The sequence below is a fragment of the Bufo gargarizans genome, chromosome 2 (genome assembly GCF_014858855.1).
Source record: "Bufo gargarizans isolate SCDJY-AF-19 chromosome 2, ASM1485885v1, whole genome shotgun sequence".
In the NCBI taxonomy this organism is placed as follows: domain Eukaryota; kingdom Metazoa; phylum Chordata; class Amphibia; order Anura; family Bufonidae; genus Bufo; species Bufo gargarizans.
The window spans coordinates 220,111,020-220,130,065 of record NC_058081.1 but is presented as its reverse complement, the minus strand read 5'-3'; the positions used below and the strand labels follow the sequence as shown (position 1 = coordinate 220,130,065).

At 40.4% G+C, this 19,046-nt stretch overlaps 1 protein-coding gene across 2 annotated transcripts in view; it reads left to right on the top strand.

The window, feature by feature from the left end:
* The window catches only part of PRKCQ (protein kinase C theta), a 147,320-nt gene that overhangs the window by 99,463 nt on the left and 28,811 nt on the right, over window positions 1-19,046 (top strand). For both annotated transcript variants that reach the window (XM_044280027.1, XM_044280028.1), the window contains 5 exons: window positions 5,073-5,202; window positions 8,348-8,457; window positions 11,735-11,828; window positions 15,172-15,332; window positions 17,183-17,356. In XM_044280027.1, the coding sequence (XP_044135962.1) occupies window positions 5,073-5,202; window positions 8,348-8,457; window positions 11,735-11,828; window positions 15,172-15,332; window positions 17,183-17,356 (669 nt within the window). The remainder of the gene's footprint in view (window positions 1-5,072; window positions 5,203-8,347; window positions 8,458-11,734; window positions 11,829-15,171; window positions 15,333-17,182; window positions 17,357-19,046) is intronic.

The window sequence follows — 19,046 nt, the reverse complement described above, 5'->3', positions numbered from 1 at the left end:
AGCGGGGCTGAAGTGGTTAAAGGGCTTCTGTCACCCCCAAAACAGATTTTTCATTTTTGGGCATATTAAAATCCTTATTGGATGACTATTCGCTATATAGGGCTCTTACCTTGATCTGTGGCTTGGTTTCACTAAAAATCGAGCTTTTAAAATATGCAAATGACTTCACTACCAGCAAGTAGGGCGTCTACTTGCTGGTAGCCGCCGCATCCTCCTTTAAAAAAAACGCCCCCTCCTCCTGCTGATTGACAGGGCCAGGGAGCGCTCTCCTCCTCCGGCTGACCCTGTCTGTAATTCAAATCTCACCCCTGCACCTCATTCGGCGCAGGCGCTCTGAGAGAAGGACGCTCGCTTCCTCAGCACTCCCTCAGTGCGCCTGCGCCGATGACGTCACCCGAAAGAGAAGACGTCATCGGCGCAGGCGCACTGAGGGAGTGCTGAGGAAGCGAGCGTCCTTCTCTTGTTACATAAGTGTTTGGGTCGCACCTGAATCAGGAGTGCAGTGCAAGCAGGAAAGTATTGAAATGACATCTCCCAGTCACATGAACAAATGCCCAGGTGGCAGAAATAAGATATTGCAGTTACAAAATCATTAGAATAATCAGCATATGCAAAACTGCACCAAGAATAAAATATTAAAACATATAAAATGGATAAATATATTTCCATCACTGAAAACATTCACAATATCTCCAGAGCTTTTAAGGACTCCTGAATGGCAATTCTTTTTATTACACAGGATCTATCACTACACATACAGACAGACATGCCAGGAGTCTAAAATAATAAGTGGAAAACAGCAAGACAGCCGCAATAGTGGACATAAAGGTGAATACCCAGACATAGGTACAACAAAAAAATTGGTTACGGGGAGTTTTAACCATTTGAAAATATAATTGAAGAGAATCAAGTACTTAACTGTTTCTAGTAAACAGGGAGAAGCAGGTGTCGGATTAAAATTTTTAACAACAGGTTCCTTACTCAACGACGGACATGCCCACGATGCACACATATACCACCCAACTTTTAAAAAGCATAAGTTGCTAAGCTATGGAATGGAAGCGCTGATCTCCAGGTGGCTCCGCCAGAGCACCGGATCGGGATTCAGCCGGTAACACGGTTCTCCAATGTGACTGTAATTTTAACAACTGGATCTGGAGAACCTGAGGGAACTGGCTTCAGTTTAAAGCATGTGTCCTGGTGTATACATTAAATGGAGACTATGAATCTGAACAGTGTTACCATAGTGTTAGCATAGTTTACAAGGATGAAAAATACATACGTTCATCTTGTTCAGCCTGCTATCATACAGTGTTAATCTAGAAAAAGATAAACAACCTCCATGGGGTACAAACCAATTTTCATCATATTGCGTAGTATGTGTGGGAGGTGTAAAGGAGGAGTGGAGTGGTAGTTGTGGCCTAGATTGTAGTAGGACTGCGGCGATGATGTCACCAGAAAGAGAAGACGTAATTGGCGCAGGCGCACTGAGGGAGTGATGATAAAGCGAGCGTCCTTCTCTCAGAGCGCCTGCGCCGAATGAGGTGCAGGCGCGGGATTTGATTTGCAGACAGGGCCAGCCGGAGGCGGAGAGCGCTCCCTGGCCCTGTCAATCAGCAGGAGGAGGGGGCGTTTTTTTTAAAGGAGGATGCGGCGGCTACCAGCAAGTAGACGCCCTACTTGCTGGTAGTGAAGTCATTTGCATATTTTAAAAGCTCGATTTTTAGTGAAACCAAGCCACAGAACAAGGTAAGAGCCCTATATAGGGAATAGTCGTCCAATAAGGATTTTAATATGCCCAAAAAAAAAAAAGAGTTTTGGGGGTGACAGAAGCCCTTTAAAGCATCAAGTTGCAGTATGTTATATCACTAGTGTATGTTAATACTTGCTGATTGGTAAGGTTCAACCATTGGGAGACCCACTGTCAACAAAGGGACCATAACCCCTTCAGCATTTTACTGTACAGAGACACTCGCAGCCAGGCTCTAGGCAGAAGTTTCATACACAGACCCATTCAAGTAAATAAAATACAATAAATATATCAAATAATTTTACTAGTGATGCAGTCCCTTCATACTACTGAGCAATGGTGGTCCAATAAATCAGAACTACCAATCAGCAAGATATGGCACATCATAGTGAGAAAATAGTAACTGTTGGTGTCTGAGGGGTTAATGGTGAATACCCCTTTCATGGCTTAGGGTTAATAATACTATCCCTCTGGCATATGGTATCTTAGTGGTTAATACATTTTCTACCTTGAAGGAAAAATGGTGGGTTAAAGGGTTAATGGTAATATTCCTGGTAGTCTAGTGTTCCTTGGTGGTTTACGCTACTGAAAGGGCTAGTATCTTTAGTGTCATACACATTATGTCTGATGTATTGTGGGGAGCTCCAGACTCTCCCCCTACATCATCTGCAAAGTAAATATTTTTGACCAATCCTTTTGTACTACTGGGATATAAGCTGCAGCCAGAGGTGCCTGGCAGCCACTTTCTCCGCTGTACTGAATACACAATTTGGCTGCCGAGCCAAACATATATGTGTATAGGAGAGTTGGAAGCTGGGAGAAAGAGCCAACTGCCAAACGATCGTTCTTCTGACAGCTATTGAATTAGTATGGCCACCTTCAGTTGGGGCAAAGGGATGATTAATTTCTGAGATCAGTAGCAAGACAGTGAATGGTCAAGATTGCAAAGGTAGCTGCACTGTTGTCTCCATGATCAGAAAGGTGATAAAAAAAACAAAAATGGGAACTGCACAAGTGGGGTAACATGTCTGTTTTAGTAAATAGTTGAACTCCCTATGAAATAGCAATGCTGGAGCTATTTCGTTATAATTTTGTTTTGTGTTTTCCTGTTATTCTTATTGGAAATATAAGAATACATTTCAGTTATCAATAGAATTAGAAACGCTAATTTGAATATTTTTCCCCAAAACCCAAAAGGTAAGTAAATAAGCTTTCCAGACAGAAAAGATAAAGCAAGTCTTTCTGATGCCAGCTGTTAGACATACTAGTTTGTATATTTTTTACACAGAAACCAAGAGGATCATTGCATAGCCTACAATAGTCATCACATATACTAAGTGGTCTTAATTATAGAAATAGTACCCAGCCAGAGGTCCCCCCAAGGCCTCTCAACTAGAAAAGCTGATTCTATTTAATGACTGTACAACCTGCAGCCCGAGGGGTACATATTGCCCTTGATAACATTCTGTGCAGCCCTCGACCATCTGATAACCGACATCTATGTCTATGTCTTGTGGCTGCTCAAATGTCTTTTTCATGTTCTCTTCCATTAGATGGGAACCCTGGAGATGTAACCAGACATTTATGATATATTCTGTTTCTTCAATATTCCATAAACATACTATTTCAGATGGTAATACCCATTTAAGTTTAATTTTTGTCTCAGTATGGCAACGTGACCCCCAACCAGGATTTGTCTAGTTATGTAAGTCTGTTTAAAAGGCTATGCTTTCGTTGTAAAACAATCAGTTTTTTTAAATCTGACATATGGGTCAATATTGAATTGTACAATATTTGTTAGAATCCCTAATTTTTATTTATTTATCATGAATTGCATATTGATAGCATTCATTTGCTCATCACTTGTCTGTATATTTAAAAATATATACTTGTGGGTCATAGATCAATTTTCCACAATTTTTTAATTTAGGAGTATCATAAACCAATCAACGTTCTTCTGGGTTTCTGGGGAAAATATTTGAAAATTAGCACATCTTACTGTCACTGACATTCCCATGACAGGCGGCAGGAGATCAGAAACGTGGTTTGATCTGACATGTTTTCCATTTGGATCAAATGATGTCTGTGTTGTTTCTGGTACTTGCCACACCTTCTTCCCCAGGTGTGGCTATTAGAGTCATTTAACCATCTCTATTTATAGTTGCTTCTCCCACAATGCTGTGCGGTTTATAGCTTCTGTTTGGACCTGTGGATAGATTGTGGTTGGATCTCGGCTCAGTTCCTGGTGCTTCCATTGTTCCTTTGAAGTTAAGTCTTTCTTTTCCCTTTTGTATTTTGTTTGGGTTCTGTGTGTTGCATTTCCCTATTGTTTGTATTAGGCCTGAAGGAGACTCCTGTTCGTCCTTCCTTTTAGAGGAACAGGTAGTCTCGTCCCTGCCATTAGTACCAGGGTCCTATAGGGCTTGATAGGACTCCAGGTATTCCTGCGTATGAACGCACCTACCTTTGGGGTCTGTTCATACTGATAGTCAGTCAGGATTTTGGTTAGGGTTTCCTTCCTTCCCTAGTTCTCAGGCCTGATTCCCTGTTCCCCTCTTCCCTCCTATGCTGGGTGTGGTGTTTCCCTCCCACACCGAAGCGTGACATCAGCTGGCATTAGATAGGCTTAGGAAAGCTAGTTTGAATATCCTTCCCAGAAACCCAGAGAGGTATTGTCTGGCCTACAGTACTCAGCAGGCACACTTACTATGCATATCAGGAGATCTCTAAAATGAGAGAGTACTCCCCAGACAATGCATATATATTGCCAAGAAACCCAGAGTAGCATGCCAAGCCAGAAACGACTCCTAAAAACATTGGGTTTGCAAGAATCTAAAGTTTTTGGGAAATCTGGTACAAATCAGGTTCATTCAGAACTCATTTTTAGGACAAACCCCATCAACAAAAGGAATAGTAACTCCCAGTTGTCAATTTATTTATACACTTCCAAGAGGAATTAGTGCAGAGGAACAGACTCTTTTTGATACTACGTTCACTAATAAAACACATTTTACAACACCATCATTGTTATAGTAAATGCTAAGCAACTATGCAGAATACCTGGATAATTTGGCTGCTTTTAGGGAAACATTGCATGGTTTAATGCTGTGCAATTCATCCTGCACTGCTATAACATCCATAAATGTACAAGTATGACATCTGGCATCAAATCCTAACCACATATCACACTGCTAATAATGACTCTGAAATTAATGCCCTACTCCCAGAATATTACATCCAAGTTGCTGAACTTCTATCATGTCTCTTTGTAAAATTGTATATATGAATACTCATTAAATTCCAATGACCCATTTTTTCACAGCTCCACAAAGAGAGATTTAAGATAGACATGCCGCACAGATTTAAAGTGTATAGTTATAAAAGTCCGACTTTCTGTGAACACTGCGGGACTCTTCTCTGGGGCTTGGCAAAGCAAGGATTAAAGTGCGCAGGTAAGTCCAGGAGTCTTATTGACAGCAGAAGAGAACAGTAGAGATTCTATCTATAGCACTAAAGCTATTGTACAAAGCCTGAGAAATGCCCCCTGTGGATTCAGCTGGAAAGTTTTATTAGCAAGTCAAGAAACAATTGCTGATCCTTACAAGCTGATAGAGTATCTTCTGCTCGTAATTACCACTGTTAGGCAATATATAGATTTACAATGGAGGTTTATTTGATAGCTCAAGTTCTTAAATAGATAATAATGTCTGTTCACTAGATGCCCTATATGAAATTAGATTAAATTAAACTAAGGTAATGTCTGTTAACTATGTGCCTTCAAGACCCATAAAATCCTTTAAAGGGTTTCTCAGTCTTTTTCTACTGGCACCCAGCTAAGGGTGGGTTCTCACTAGCGTTATGGAGTCCATTATGGCTTTCCGTTATAACAGGGTTATAGCGGAACATAACGGAATCCATAGGATGGAATGCAAAATGGAAGCCTTTAAGAGGCATTCCGTTTTGCTCCGTCCTAATAGAAGTCTTTGGGAAAACATAACGGATGCGTCTGGGTCGACAGGACTTAGTTTTCCGTCTTGCATAACGGGAACCAGACGGATCCATTTTGATTCCCATATACTTCTATTAGGATGGAGCAAAACGGAATGCCTTTCAAAGGTGTTTGTTTTGCATTTTGTCATAATGCAAGTCTATGGGCAGCAAAACGGATCCGTCCTTCCGTCTTATGGATTCCGCTATGTTCCGTTATAACCTTGTTATAACGAAAAGCCATAACGGACTCCATAACGCAAGTGTGAACCCACCCTAATACAGACATGGCGATGTCTGGTTCTAATCATTTCAGGGTATTTAAAAAGTACCTGTTTATCTAAAAATGTGCCCCCTGAAATAAGTATTGACAAGAACACATGTACTGAGTTATGTTACTAAACCAGAGATTTATGCAACCAATATACAGTATGAGTATATGAGTTATTATCAGAACTGCCTCTCTGGCCATGCATTACCAACAACTAGCCTTGCACTTCTCCCAGTAAAGCCTATTTCACACAAAAATGCAGAATGAGTCGGGGTCTGTTCAAGGAAAAACTGATGGATTTGCACTTAAAGGAGTTATGCCATGATTGATGTAAAACAAATTATATCAGACATCATACAATATATGTCAATCTCTTTCTAAGCTAGAAACAGCTTTGTACCTCACATGAATCCAGAGATCTCCACATTTACTGCTCCAATTGCTCTGCTAGATTATCTTCAGCCTGGTAGTTCAGGGGGCATGTTCTTTCCACTGCAACTCTTTACCTGTAACTGCCACAGCTTATAACAGAACATAAAGCTGGTGGACGTTGAAGATGAGCGCGGTCGACCAGGTCTGTGAGGCGGACCCAAAAATTGTGAAAATGACAGCAGGTGGCGCTATACAGATACATTTTATTGAATAGCTCACTGGCTGTATAACATTTTTCATTATATGCAATTACAAGCGTATTCAGATCCAGGTGCTGGTTTCAAAAATGTAGAAAATGTTCCATGACACAACCCCTTTAAGTTTAATCAATTTTGTTTGCAGTTGCATTCAGCGTTTCAGTTTTTTCCATGTGGATGCATTCAATTCTTGTGTTTTTCACGTGCATGAAGAGAAACTGAAGAATAACACCCAACATCTCTTAGCAATCATCAGTGAAAAACGCATTGCATCTGGATGCCTTCCTTTTTTAACGCAAGTGCAACGACCTGGGAGGAGATGAAGCAGAGGATAGGAGTGGCTCTGGCTGTAAGAGTCATGGCTTTCCTCACATCACTACTCCCTAGGGCCATGCAGTGAAAGGAGGGTGCACCCCTTGCTCCCTGGGGGCACATCCTGGTTCTGGGGCTCCTATCTGATGATAGTTGGATAGTTGCCTGTGATGTTTGTGTCTGCATGGGTGCAATGCACGGCATGTAGAGTGCAATGGTCAGTGTATGGTGCAGGAATTAGTAACCAGGCAAGAGTTAGCAGAATAAAGGTCTCTCTTCACTGTAGCGCAAAAAAACTGTTTCAACTGTACACAGTGCAGTTTTTCACAGATAACGATGTGTGGATTTAGGCAAGAATGGGAGTTATGGTACTCTTCCCTCTCGATCTGTCTCAAGTCCCTGCAGAATCTATGGTGGGCAATAGTACTCTTTAATTGGCATCTGTAATATCCATGGTCCAGGTCGTGTCTAGGTGTGAAGGGTGTCTTAGCAGTGCCCCTCACTACAGTAAAGTCTTAGCACCTTTTGGTAGCAGGTTTACTTACTAATTCCAGTGCTCGGCCATGCAGACTCTAGATTCTTTAGTTCTCTCCTTTGACTTTGTCCTTCTCTCCTTTTGTATATAAAACAGAGATCAGTGAGCCTCTGTAGCTTTTTAGGCTTGAGAAGAAGAAGTCACTGCTTCCTCTCCCTTACAAACTCTAGTCTGCACTAAACTCCTACAAGGGCTGAGCCAGGATTGTTAACCCAGGTTGTGCCATCCATACATGGCTATGCTGGGTGCATTACATAACAGGACAATACAATGCAGCATATTACATAACAAACCATTTACAGATACCCCCTGCTCTGGGGTACTGCACAAGTCCCATTCATTTCTAAGGGTCCAGGGCTAAAAAGAAATGTTCACGTGCACTTATTTATTAATATGAATGGGTCAGTATTCAGTCCAGATGCTATCAGTTCACAACACTCATAGCATCTGGGTGGAAAACTAGCTTGAGTGAACGAGGCCTAACTTGTACAACCTATTTATTATTCTTTAATGACTCTAACTTATACAACCTATTTATTATTCTTTAATGACTCTAACTTATACAACCTATTTATCAATCTATTTTGCCTTACACAAATGAAGCACGTGTGACAAATCAGGACTGGCATCGAGCTTGCATCTCTTTTATAATTGAAAATGTCACAGTTGTGACATTTTAATTAAAAAATGTAAGTGAGACATTTATCAGGTTCTCTCCATTGGTTTAATAATTATGCCTCAGACATCCATTACATTGGTAAAAATTGTTAGATAGCAACAAATTGGTTTCTGTGCAACTAATCATGCCAGCTGTTTTATGTAAGAAATGCTAATAATGGTTTCCCTTCTTCTGTTGTATAAAGAATGTGGTATGAATGTTCATCACAAGTGTGAAAATAAAGTAGCCAACCTATGTGGGGTTAATCAGAAGTTGATGGCAGAAGCACTGGCAATGATAGAGAGCACACAACAGGTAAACAGAATTTACCGGCATCACTCCAATGGCACTATCATTCTTGTACATTCATAAGGCTGAAATACAGCTACAAGAATCAGAGCTACAGAACTGAACTTAAATCACCAGACGGTTCTACACTGATCTACACTCTGGTTTAGTACAGTCACAGGAGGTCCTAATGTTGGAGCTTTAATACAATGCAGCCATATGTGTGATCAACCTTAGAGGTTGTCCCATTTAGAGCTTTCATAGGTGAGAAGGAAATAACTAGGGACTTGCAGAAACATTGAAACCTGCTGCGCCGTTTGTCTAGCTTCCATTTACTGCTGTTAGAGTTATGGAAACAGCAGAGTTCCGGTTGTTTCCATAACTCCGGACATCCCGGGCCAGCGCTATTTCCATTTTGGCCTTCCAAAACACCTTTAAGGCCCATAATATACATTAGGCAATGTTAGCCTTGCTGACCTTACCATTTTTGGCAGGACTGACAGCAATCTAATGTATATGGGGAGCTCCCAACTCTCTCCTACAGATTATATTGGAATACAGAAGAATCAGGCACACTGAATTTCAATGCCCAAACCTGGAGGTGTCTGGCAGAAACTTTCTCCCCTCTCCCCATTGAAAACACATACATGTTACATCTGTTAAGGTTTCCATTCATCCAGGTCATGGTATATCAGAAGTAATAAACGAGCGCCTGGCCAACAGCGATTATAAGTGTATGGGCACCTTTAGGCTCACTGCACATTATTAATTTGTCTTTTTTCCCCTACCAAAATAAAAAAGAACAATATAAAAGAAACAATATAGAATGCTGAACAGATGGCTTCTAAGCCAATATGAACTGAAACCTAGGCTATATTCACGCTACTGTCTGTGTTAACGTGAATTTGACAATTTGAGAATAAATAGGCTTAACAGGCTAAGGGATAAAAATATTTACATATGATTAAATATAGGGTAAAACAGACACATCACATACAGAATAGTAGAAGTAAATACTAATCACTGCACAATACAATACAATATGGGGATGGCTCTTGGAAGACAGGGAAGGAACAGCTAAAATGAAAAAGAAACAAAATAGGCTCTGTCTCAAAAGGGGTTAACTCCTGCTCTTTCTATGCTTAGGACTCACTCCAGTGGGCAATCCTGTTCAGTGATTGACATCTTTCCCTGTGTGTGTAAATATATATATATATATTTATATATAAATAATAAAAAAAATTGGACAGCACTCCAAGATAAAAAATCATGAAAAAGTTTATTTACCCATGTGGTACAGTGCGGCTGCACTTTAATACATGGGTAAATAAACTTTTTCACGATTTTTTATCTTGGAGTGCTGTCCAATTTTCTTTATTATTTTTCTGGGTTTTAAGCCAATACCCTGGGACATAGCACCCTTCCATAAATTATATAGTCGGTGCCGCCATTTTCTATGTACATACAGTACAGACCAAAAGTTTGGACACACCTTCTCATTCAAAGAATTTTATTTATTTTCATGACTATGAAAATTGTAGATTCACACTGAAGGCATCAAAACTATGAATTAACACATGTGGAATTATATACATAACAAAAAAGTGTGAAACAACTGAAAATATGTCATATTCCAGGTTCTTCAAAGTAGCCACCTTTTGCTTTGATTACTGCTTTGCACACTCCTGGCATTCTCTTGATGAGCTTTAAGAGGTAGTCACCTGAAATGGTCTTCCAACAGTCTTGAAGGAGTTCCCAGAGATGCTTAGCACTTGTTGGCCCTTTTGCCTTCACTCTGCGGTCCAGCTCACCCCAAACCATCTCGATTGGGTTCAGGTCCGGTGACTGTGGAGGCCAGGTCATCTGGCGCAGCACCCCATCACTCTCCTTCATGGTCAAATAGCCCTTACACAGCCTGGAGGTGTGTTTGGGGTTATTATCCTGTTGAAAAATAAATGATGGTCCAACTAAACGCAAACCGGATGGAATAGCATGCCGCTGCAAGATGCTGTGGTAGCCATGCTGGTTCAGTATGCCTTCACTTTTGAATAAATCCCCAACAGCGTCACCAGCAAAGCACCCCCACACCATCACACCTCCTCCTCCATGCTTCACGGTGGGAACCAGACATGTAGAGTCCATCCGTTCACATTTTCTGCGTCGCACAAAGACACGGTAGTTGGAACCAAAGATCTCAAATTTGGACTCATCAGACGAAAGCACAGATTTCCACTGGTCTAATGTCCATTCCATGTGTTTTTTAGCCCAAACAAGTTTCTTCTGCTTGTTGCCTGTCCTTAGCAGTGGTTTCCTAGCAGATATTCTACCATGAAGGCCTGATTCACACAGTCTCCTCTTAACAGTTGTTCTAGAGATGTGTCTGCTGCTAGAACTCTGTGTGGCATTGACCTGGTCTCTAATCTGAGCTGCTGTTAACCTGCGATTTCTGAGGCTGGTGACTCGGATGAACTTATCCTCCGCAGCAGAGGTGACTCTTGGTCTTCCTTTCCTGGGGCGGTCCACATGTGAGCCAGTTTCTTTGTAGCGCTTGATGGTTTTTGTGACTGCACTTGGGGACACTTTCAAAGTTTTCCCAATTTTTCGGACTGACTGACCTTCATTTCTTAAAGTAATGATGGCCACTCGTTTTTCTTTACTTAGCTGCTTTTTTCTTGCCATAATACAAATTCTAACAGTCTATTTAGTAGGACTATCAGCTGTGTATCCACCTGACAAGAAATCCCACTTATTAAACCTGACAGGGCACACCTGTGAAGTGAAAACCATTTCAGGTGACTACCTCTTGAAGCTCATCAAGAGAATGCCAAGAGTCTGCAAAGCAGTAATCAAAGCAAAGGGTGGCTACTTTGAAGAACCTAGAATATGACATATTTTCAGTTGTTTCACACTTTTTTGTTATGTATATAATTCCACATGTGTTAATTCATAGTTTTGATGCCTTCAGTGTGAATCTACAGTTTTCATAGTCATGCAAATAAAGAAAACTCTTTGAATGAGAAGGTGTGTCCAAACTTTTGGTCTGTACTGTATATATATATATATATATATATATATATATTCAGTATTTAGCTGCCAATCACTAAGTAGGCCCTCCCTCTGGGCTCCTAAGTATAGGAATAAAATGCAAGTCATGCTAAATAATTTCCCACAGACTATATATCAATCTGCTCAGCTCTCCTGCTCCATAACCCATAGTTACCCATAGACAGGACTGCATGCGCATTGTCAAAGATATATCGCCATTGTATTTAATATTTACAGGTATATTTTGTCTTGACTCTAGGATAGGAAACAGAGAGAATCTGAACACATCTACAGAGAAGGGCCCATTGAAGTTGGTCACAGAAGCACATTACAAGAACAAACTGTGAAGAAAGGTACAGAACAATGGGACACACTAGTAACATACAATGTGATTAACATGTATATTTGAATGGCTTCATCCAGTTGTGAAAAATACATTGTAAATAAAATCCAGAGAACGTATACTGATTTACCCAGAGTTAATGTCAAATTTGTGCTTCAACTTTGGCGCAAAATGCACAACTGATGTTTTAATAGCTTTCATTATCCTAGGTAAGGGGCATGGATTAGTGGAAAAGGAGGCTATGGTATAAAATGTGATCTTTTAACACCAAAATGTTCAAACATTCTGGTGTAAAGATCTGAAAGAAAGTAAGCTAACAGTTATTGTAATTTCCCATAGGGGAGCATATGGTGGGGATGAGAGTGGTAATGGTGTCAATCACAGACCTCATCATGGCTAGTTTCCTCACTCCTAAGGCTGTTAGAGTGAAGAGGAGGAGCACCTAGTTGTTTTCTTTCCCCCAGGGAAAACCCTGGTTGGAGTCTCCTGCCTGATGGAAGGTGGGGTTCTGACTTTTTGGAGTTTCTTGCACTAAAATTGCATGACTTTTTGCATTTTTACAGCACTCCAGTTTTTAATTATAAATGGGAAAGTGGGCATGGTTAGCTATTGTGGGGATTCGCTCTGGTAGACAGGACAAGTGGATGCAGTATAGAGGCAAAGACCAGTTTGTAAATCAAAAACTTCAGTGTTTTATTCAGACTTTTGGCAGCAAAACAGTCCCTTTTCAGTTTTGGTGTTTGTTCACACCAAAACAGTTTATACAGAAAAAGAGTCACCTGTTATCCTAGGTGTTAGTTCACACCCGATCAGGACAGAGCAGACCTCCCAAACTCAGGCCTCCAGCCTAGCACACGGCTCAGATCCCAATCCAGCGATTGCCAGAGCTCATCTGTCAGAGAGAGAGGTAATTACCACCAGCTGATACTGCTTGCTGTTTTTTTTATATAGGCCAGTCAATACCCGGCCTGGAACGTGGGGATTAGTCACCCACCCAGCACTCTGACTACTCCCAGTAAGAGCTGTCCTGGATCAGCTATTACAGCCATACTAAATAGCAAGGTGTCAAACAGCAACTGCTGCTGACACATGAAAACTGCCTCTTACTCCACCGAGGTCAGGAACCTCAGTGACACATACCTTCCGTCAACGACTGTCCCTTGCGCCTTCCTACACTATGTTAATGAGTTTCACTCCAATTTATCATAGACTTTTTAAAAAGTTGCAAAAAAAAAATCGCTATTTCATGCCAGTAGGAGGGTAGAGTAGGAAAACTAGGCAAAAATGCTATGTTTAAGGACGAGACAAATTTTTTAAGCATGTGACTTAATAGTGTGTAATAGTGATGAGCGGCAGGGGTCATATTCGAATTCGTGATATTTTGCCAATATATTGTAGAATATTCATCCAATATTTGCGAATTCGAATATTCGTTATGTTCTACAGTATTTTTTTTAACTCAAAAATCGGCAAGGAAATGATTGCGTAATATGCGAATATTACACGATCATTACAGACGTGGGTCAAAAACTTATATATAGCACTATAGAATATAGTGCTTGTTCGGAGGTGACAGGAGTCATTTATGAGGGGAGATATGTGTCACCCAGAATGTTGCAGGAAGTATTCTAAAGCGGCTTGCTTATACCAGGAATGGGTCACCAGGGTGTCCCGCCTTGGTGGAGTAAAAGCCCTAGTCCAGGTGTCCACTAAAGTAGTTGGGGGACACCATATAGATAGTGTAGCTGGTTCAGCTAGTTCAGGGCGGGCTTTTACTGGGAACAGGCAATGTCTTAGGTGGGTGCCTGTTCCCCAGGTTCCGGTCCGGGACTTGAGGCATGCTCATGTCCAGGGATCCTATTTAATCCTGCTGCTGGATCTTAGGTGTGTCTCAGTCTGGAGGAAAGGCAGACAGTGTGAGGTAACACTGTCAGAGTGTGCTATGACTGCTGAACCCGGCTGTGATCCAGATGTACTGGCTGTACTGGCTGTACTGACATGAAAAGCCTAAATAAAGAGGACTTTTGATGAACGGTTTGGTGTCCCTGCCTTTGAACACTGGTCTTGTGAGTACGGTTCCCCACATGCTATATATTTGTTTTTTAGAATATTCGTCCTTTTTTTCCATCTGAAGTTATGATTCCTCCCTGCTTAAGTTGTTTTACAAGCAAATTAAGCAGGGAGGAATCATAACTTCAGATGAAAAAAAAAAGACAAATACTCTAAAAACAAATATATAGCATTATATTGAATATAGTGCTATATATTTGTTTTTTTTAGAATATTCGTCATATCTGCAGTCATGATTCCTCCCTGCTCAAGTTGCTTGACAAGCAACTTAAGCAGGGAGGAATCATAACTTCAGATGGAAAAAATTATGAATATTTGAAAAACAAATATATAGCGCTATATTCTAAATATTCGCAAATTCTCAAAGTTGAGATATTCGCGATAAATATTCGTAATTCGAATATTCGCGGTCAACACTATTTGATAAATGTGGCATAAAGTACTCCAACACAGAGTCAAGCAAAACTGACAAATATTACCCTCATGATAAATTCTGTCCTAAATCTTCCACAAGATGGAGTCACAGTACTTAAACAGTTCCAACAATGGTATAGCAGGTTCTGAGGCTGAAACAGTGGGTTATCTTCAGAAGCTAATCTCTACAGAAATATGCTTTCAAATAAACAGTACTTCAAGTTGCGACAATAATATGAGAGGAACCTTTAACACCAGTCAATGTCTGTGAAGTTCAGTAGCCTTAGACGAGCATTACCTTCACAGAAGTCTACTCTATTTTTATGGCTGCACAACCTTCTTATGGATTATTATCTACAAACCTTTTGTGGGATCTTTTTTTGCTTTCTCCCCGAGTCCCAAACTTGGCTTTAGGCTGCTACAGAAGTCGAGATGCTGCTCACACTTCTGCATTTTAGCTAGCTGAGCACCAACTTCAACTCATTAAAGGGTTATTCCCCAATGCCTGGGCACGTCATATAGATTATACTTATCCTGCTCCCCGACACCCACGTTGCTCCTTTTTAGGGGATAACGAGTGACGCGGGTGCTGGGGAGCAGGGTAAGTATAATCTATATGAGGGGCCTAGGCATTGGGGGCATGTTTTATAGTTTGGATAACCCCTTTAACATCCCAGGCATGAGCTCTGGCTAGATTTAACCCTGTGATTCAGCCTGAGGTACCTGTAGGTAATATAACATAGTTTAGCACATTACAAAATATCAATGTCATGTAATTTACCAAGTTCTATCACTAGCAGTGGCCTAGTTGGTCATCGTATTATCACACAAGATTATGCCTTTATATCTGTATAATCTTTATATACCAGAGTCTCAAGGCATTTCTTGGGAGTCACCAGTAGAAGAGACTAAATGTGCAGAAACTACAGCCAGTCTGGCACTGAAGATAGAAGAACCATGCAGTCACATGAAGCTGACATTCGATGACTTTGTCCTGCATAAAATGCTTGGCAAGGGAAGCTTTGGAAAGGTAAAACTTCAATGCTCACTTAACACTTTTTCATGGTTCACCTTCGGATATAACAACAGTTAGCTAAAGGGTTTTGCAGGAAATTAATGTCTTATCCTTAGAAAGGGAAATCTATTTAATCAGTGCGGGTCCAACTCTAAAACCACATACACACACTGTCAGCAGAATGAAGGGGTGCACAGTGCCCAAAGGGTTTAGTTTGATACTATCATGTGAGTTGCAATGGTTTAGTCATATTAAAGAAACACTTACGGTGGATTTTCACTGTCCAATAATCGGGAAGATTATCGGGAATGAATGTTCCTGCCAACGTTCATTTCCAACAATCTGGACAGAAGAGCAACATTCTCCTTCATCAGATGATCCTGTAGTTCCTGCAGGCACACCCATTTTTGGGGCAGTAGATCGTGCTGTCTAAACAGAGATCTGCTGCCCAGAAACAATGATTCTGTATGGGGACGAGCGATCACAATAGCGATCCCTCATCCTCATACTGTGGAGGTCGCTGCATGTAAATGTAGCGGTCTTCTTCACTGAAAGAGCAGCCGACTGTCAGGAAAGAACACTTCTGCTGTAACATTGTGCAGTGTAAATCAGCCTTTAAAAAAGAATGCTAAAAGTGTAGATTGGAAGTTCTCACGGGAGGGATCCTCTGCCCCTGTACTAGTCTGTTAATATGTTCATGATCATTGGACCTGTATTGTTTTATATTCTGTATGTATACCCCCTGCAAGATGTACAGTGCCATGAAATTAATGGTGCTTTCAAATAGATAATATTAAAAATAAAATAATAATAAAAGTGTACTTGTCCTCAGTGTGTGCCAGTCTGCAACATTTTCTGCATATTTCCAACAGTCTTGTAGAAATACTGCAGAGAACAAAGGGGTTAATCTCCTGCTGATCTGCATCTTTAGCTGGAGACCAACAAACCGGGCAGGGCTTAGCCAAGGGGGTGGAGTTAATGATCTTAACAATCATTTAGACCTACTACGGACAGGACAGGACAGAGAGGGGAGGTTCCTACTCCAGCCAGTTGTCTTATAGCTTGCCACAGGACTGTGAGGAGGAGGAGCGGGCATGGGTCAGAGGTTTCTTTATATATTTCTCTGTTTTAACTGTAATATAAGACAAAATCAGGACTTTTTGAAAGGAGATTGAAAATGAAGGAAGGAAGAGCTGGGATTTGTTATTTTTTGGTGTGTATTTTCTATGTTTAGTGTCCTGGGAAGTCAATATTATTACAATTAGAGTAAAGAAATCAGGTAATATTACAGTAACAATGATATCTGCTGCTAAAAGAATAAAATAAATGGATCCTAACGTAATATTTCCAAAACAATATAAACTGCCTTGTAAATGTTTCAATGTCTGAATTAAAATAACGCAATGACATTGGTATTTGTGATTACCTCAGCCAACAAACCAAATGCAGTGATGTCAATAGTACATTTTTATATGTTCCCTTTGCATGCCAATATATCCGTCAGCATCTTTCATGATACACATCAGACAGTGGTAGCAGCTAATCATATGAGATCACAGGAATGAGAAAAAAGAAAGGCACCTTGAAATATAAACTATTGATCACAGGCTAAGCAAAGCAGACACATCAGATAGAAAAATAACAGCACTATTAATAAATAATATTAATAAATTATATAAGTACCCGATACCTGAAGCGCTACCAATAATAACAATTCAGAAAAACGTAAGCAACCTCATCTACATAAGCTTGTGCAGCGCTCAAATTATGGTAATGTTCTTGTCGGTTTAGAGTATAATTTGCCTCATACTCAGAAAAGTGCTTGTTAAATGAACCGTCTCATATCCATGTAACTGCTATTCTAGGTCTTCCTCACAGAACTAAAGGAGACCAACCAGTTCTTTGCAATGAAAGTTCTGAAGAAAGATGTAGTTCTCATGGACGATGACGTTGAATGCACAATGGTAGAGAAAAGAGTCCTTTCTCTCGCTTGGGAACACCCTTTCCTGACACACCTGTACTGTACATTTCAAACAAAGGTACCAACATCCTAATAATCCAGTATTACAAGCTTGTTCTTTGTCATTGTTACCTGTGTACATTAGCCTCGATAAATAGAAGCAAAAAAAATGTACTAGTTAAATGGGGCACAAATAGGATTTCCTATATGGGATGTCTTTAGCTTAGTTCCCATTAGATGCTCTTCATGGTGCATCTTCTATCACTTTCTTACACTATGTGAGTATTTTTAAAGTGAAGGCTTATAAGATAATAATATGTAAAGCACTAAGATATACACTGCAGAAATATCCTTGTAAGCATAGAAGTTATATAAAGATCAGTACACACAGTACCGGATTTATATTTCGGGAATCAGAAGGCACAGAATGTCTAGCGACTCAGGCTCTGCTTATCAAGTAGGGCACAATTGTAATTACAATGCAGTTGAGTGATGAGTAATGTAGACATGTCAGGAGAGGTGACAGGTCCTCTTTGAATGATATTTTTTACATTTGTCTGCTTTCACTTTGTGATTTCCATAAACAAATGAATATTACCCAAAACAGGATAGTATGAGAGGAATTAAAGAGGGATTCTGATTATGTAAAGTCATCCCCTATCCACAGGATAGGGTATAACTGTTAGATTGGTGGGGGTTCTACCAGAGGGATCCCCAATGATCATGAGAATTTGGACACCATGGAGCAACCCCTTCAACCCCCCCCCCCCCCCCCCCCAAATGAACATTGCAAGAGGTCAGGCATGTACGTGGCCGCTCCTTTCATCTCTATGGGAATTCGACAGGTTCTTATGAGTGGAGGATGTCCCAGCGGTAGGACCCCTACATAGCTAATAGTTATCCCTTATACTGTGGATAGAAGATACATTTACATAACCGGAGTACCCCTTTATCTAATAACGAATACATTTGTATTATTATATGATAATATAACTTTGTAAAATGAGAAGAAGAAAAACACAGATATACAGAGCAAACCTACAAATTACACTGTATAGATGCCATTGCCTGTATGTACGTGAAAAGTAGGGATGAAAAATTTGTAATACACTAAAATATCCTTAGCTATTACTTTGCCTATTCATTTGTATATGGATACCCAAATACCTTTGGCTCCCTCCAGTGACAATTTGCCTGCATTCATCGTGAAGTAAAGGCTGATTCCTGTCTGTAGATGTAAGGTGTACTAGTGTAACTGCACCTTGTGGGTACCCCATGCTGATAAATACTACTGGGTCTGTCTTTTATGTGTATGCCCCATGTTGGAACCTATATGCCAGTTGTGCAGGTAGAATGAAAAGAAAGCAGCTGGTAAGAGAACTGTAGCTCAGCCCAATTATGCCTATTACTACAGGGCGCATTTATTGAGCTACTACATTCAATTGGCAGGTGATTCACACACCAAAGGGTTTTTTGTAACCTTATATGATTGACTATATAGATAATCTGTCAAAGGGACATCAGTTAATTTCTAAATGAGCCCAGGTCTGGAGCAACAGACTTTTTATGGGATATATCCCAATGTTTTGTCACATATTTACAAGTTATCTCTAATTGATTCCTACGTTTGGTCATCGATCAAGGCATTTGTTCTGAATGCTATATAGGAGTCAGAAATATCATTTTCTTGTTAAAGGGAATCTGTCAGCTCTAAATCACACTCCAAACTATAGTAAGCAGAGTATAGTGTAAGCAATGCCGAGTCCGGT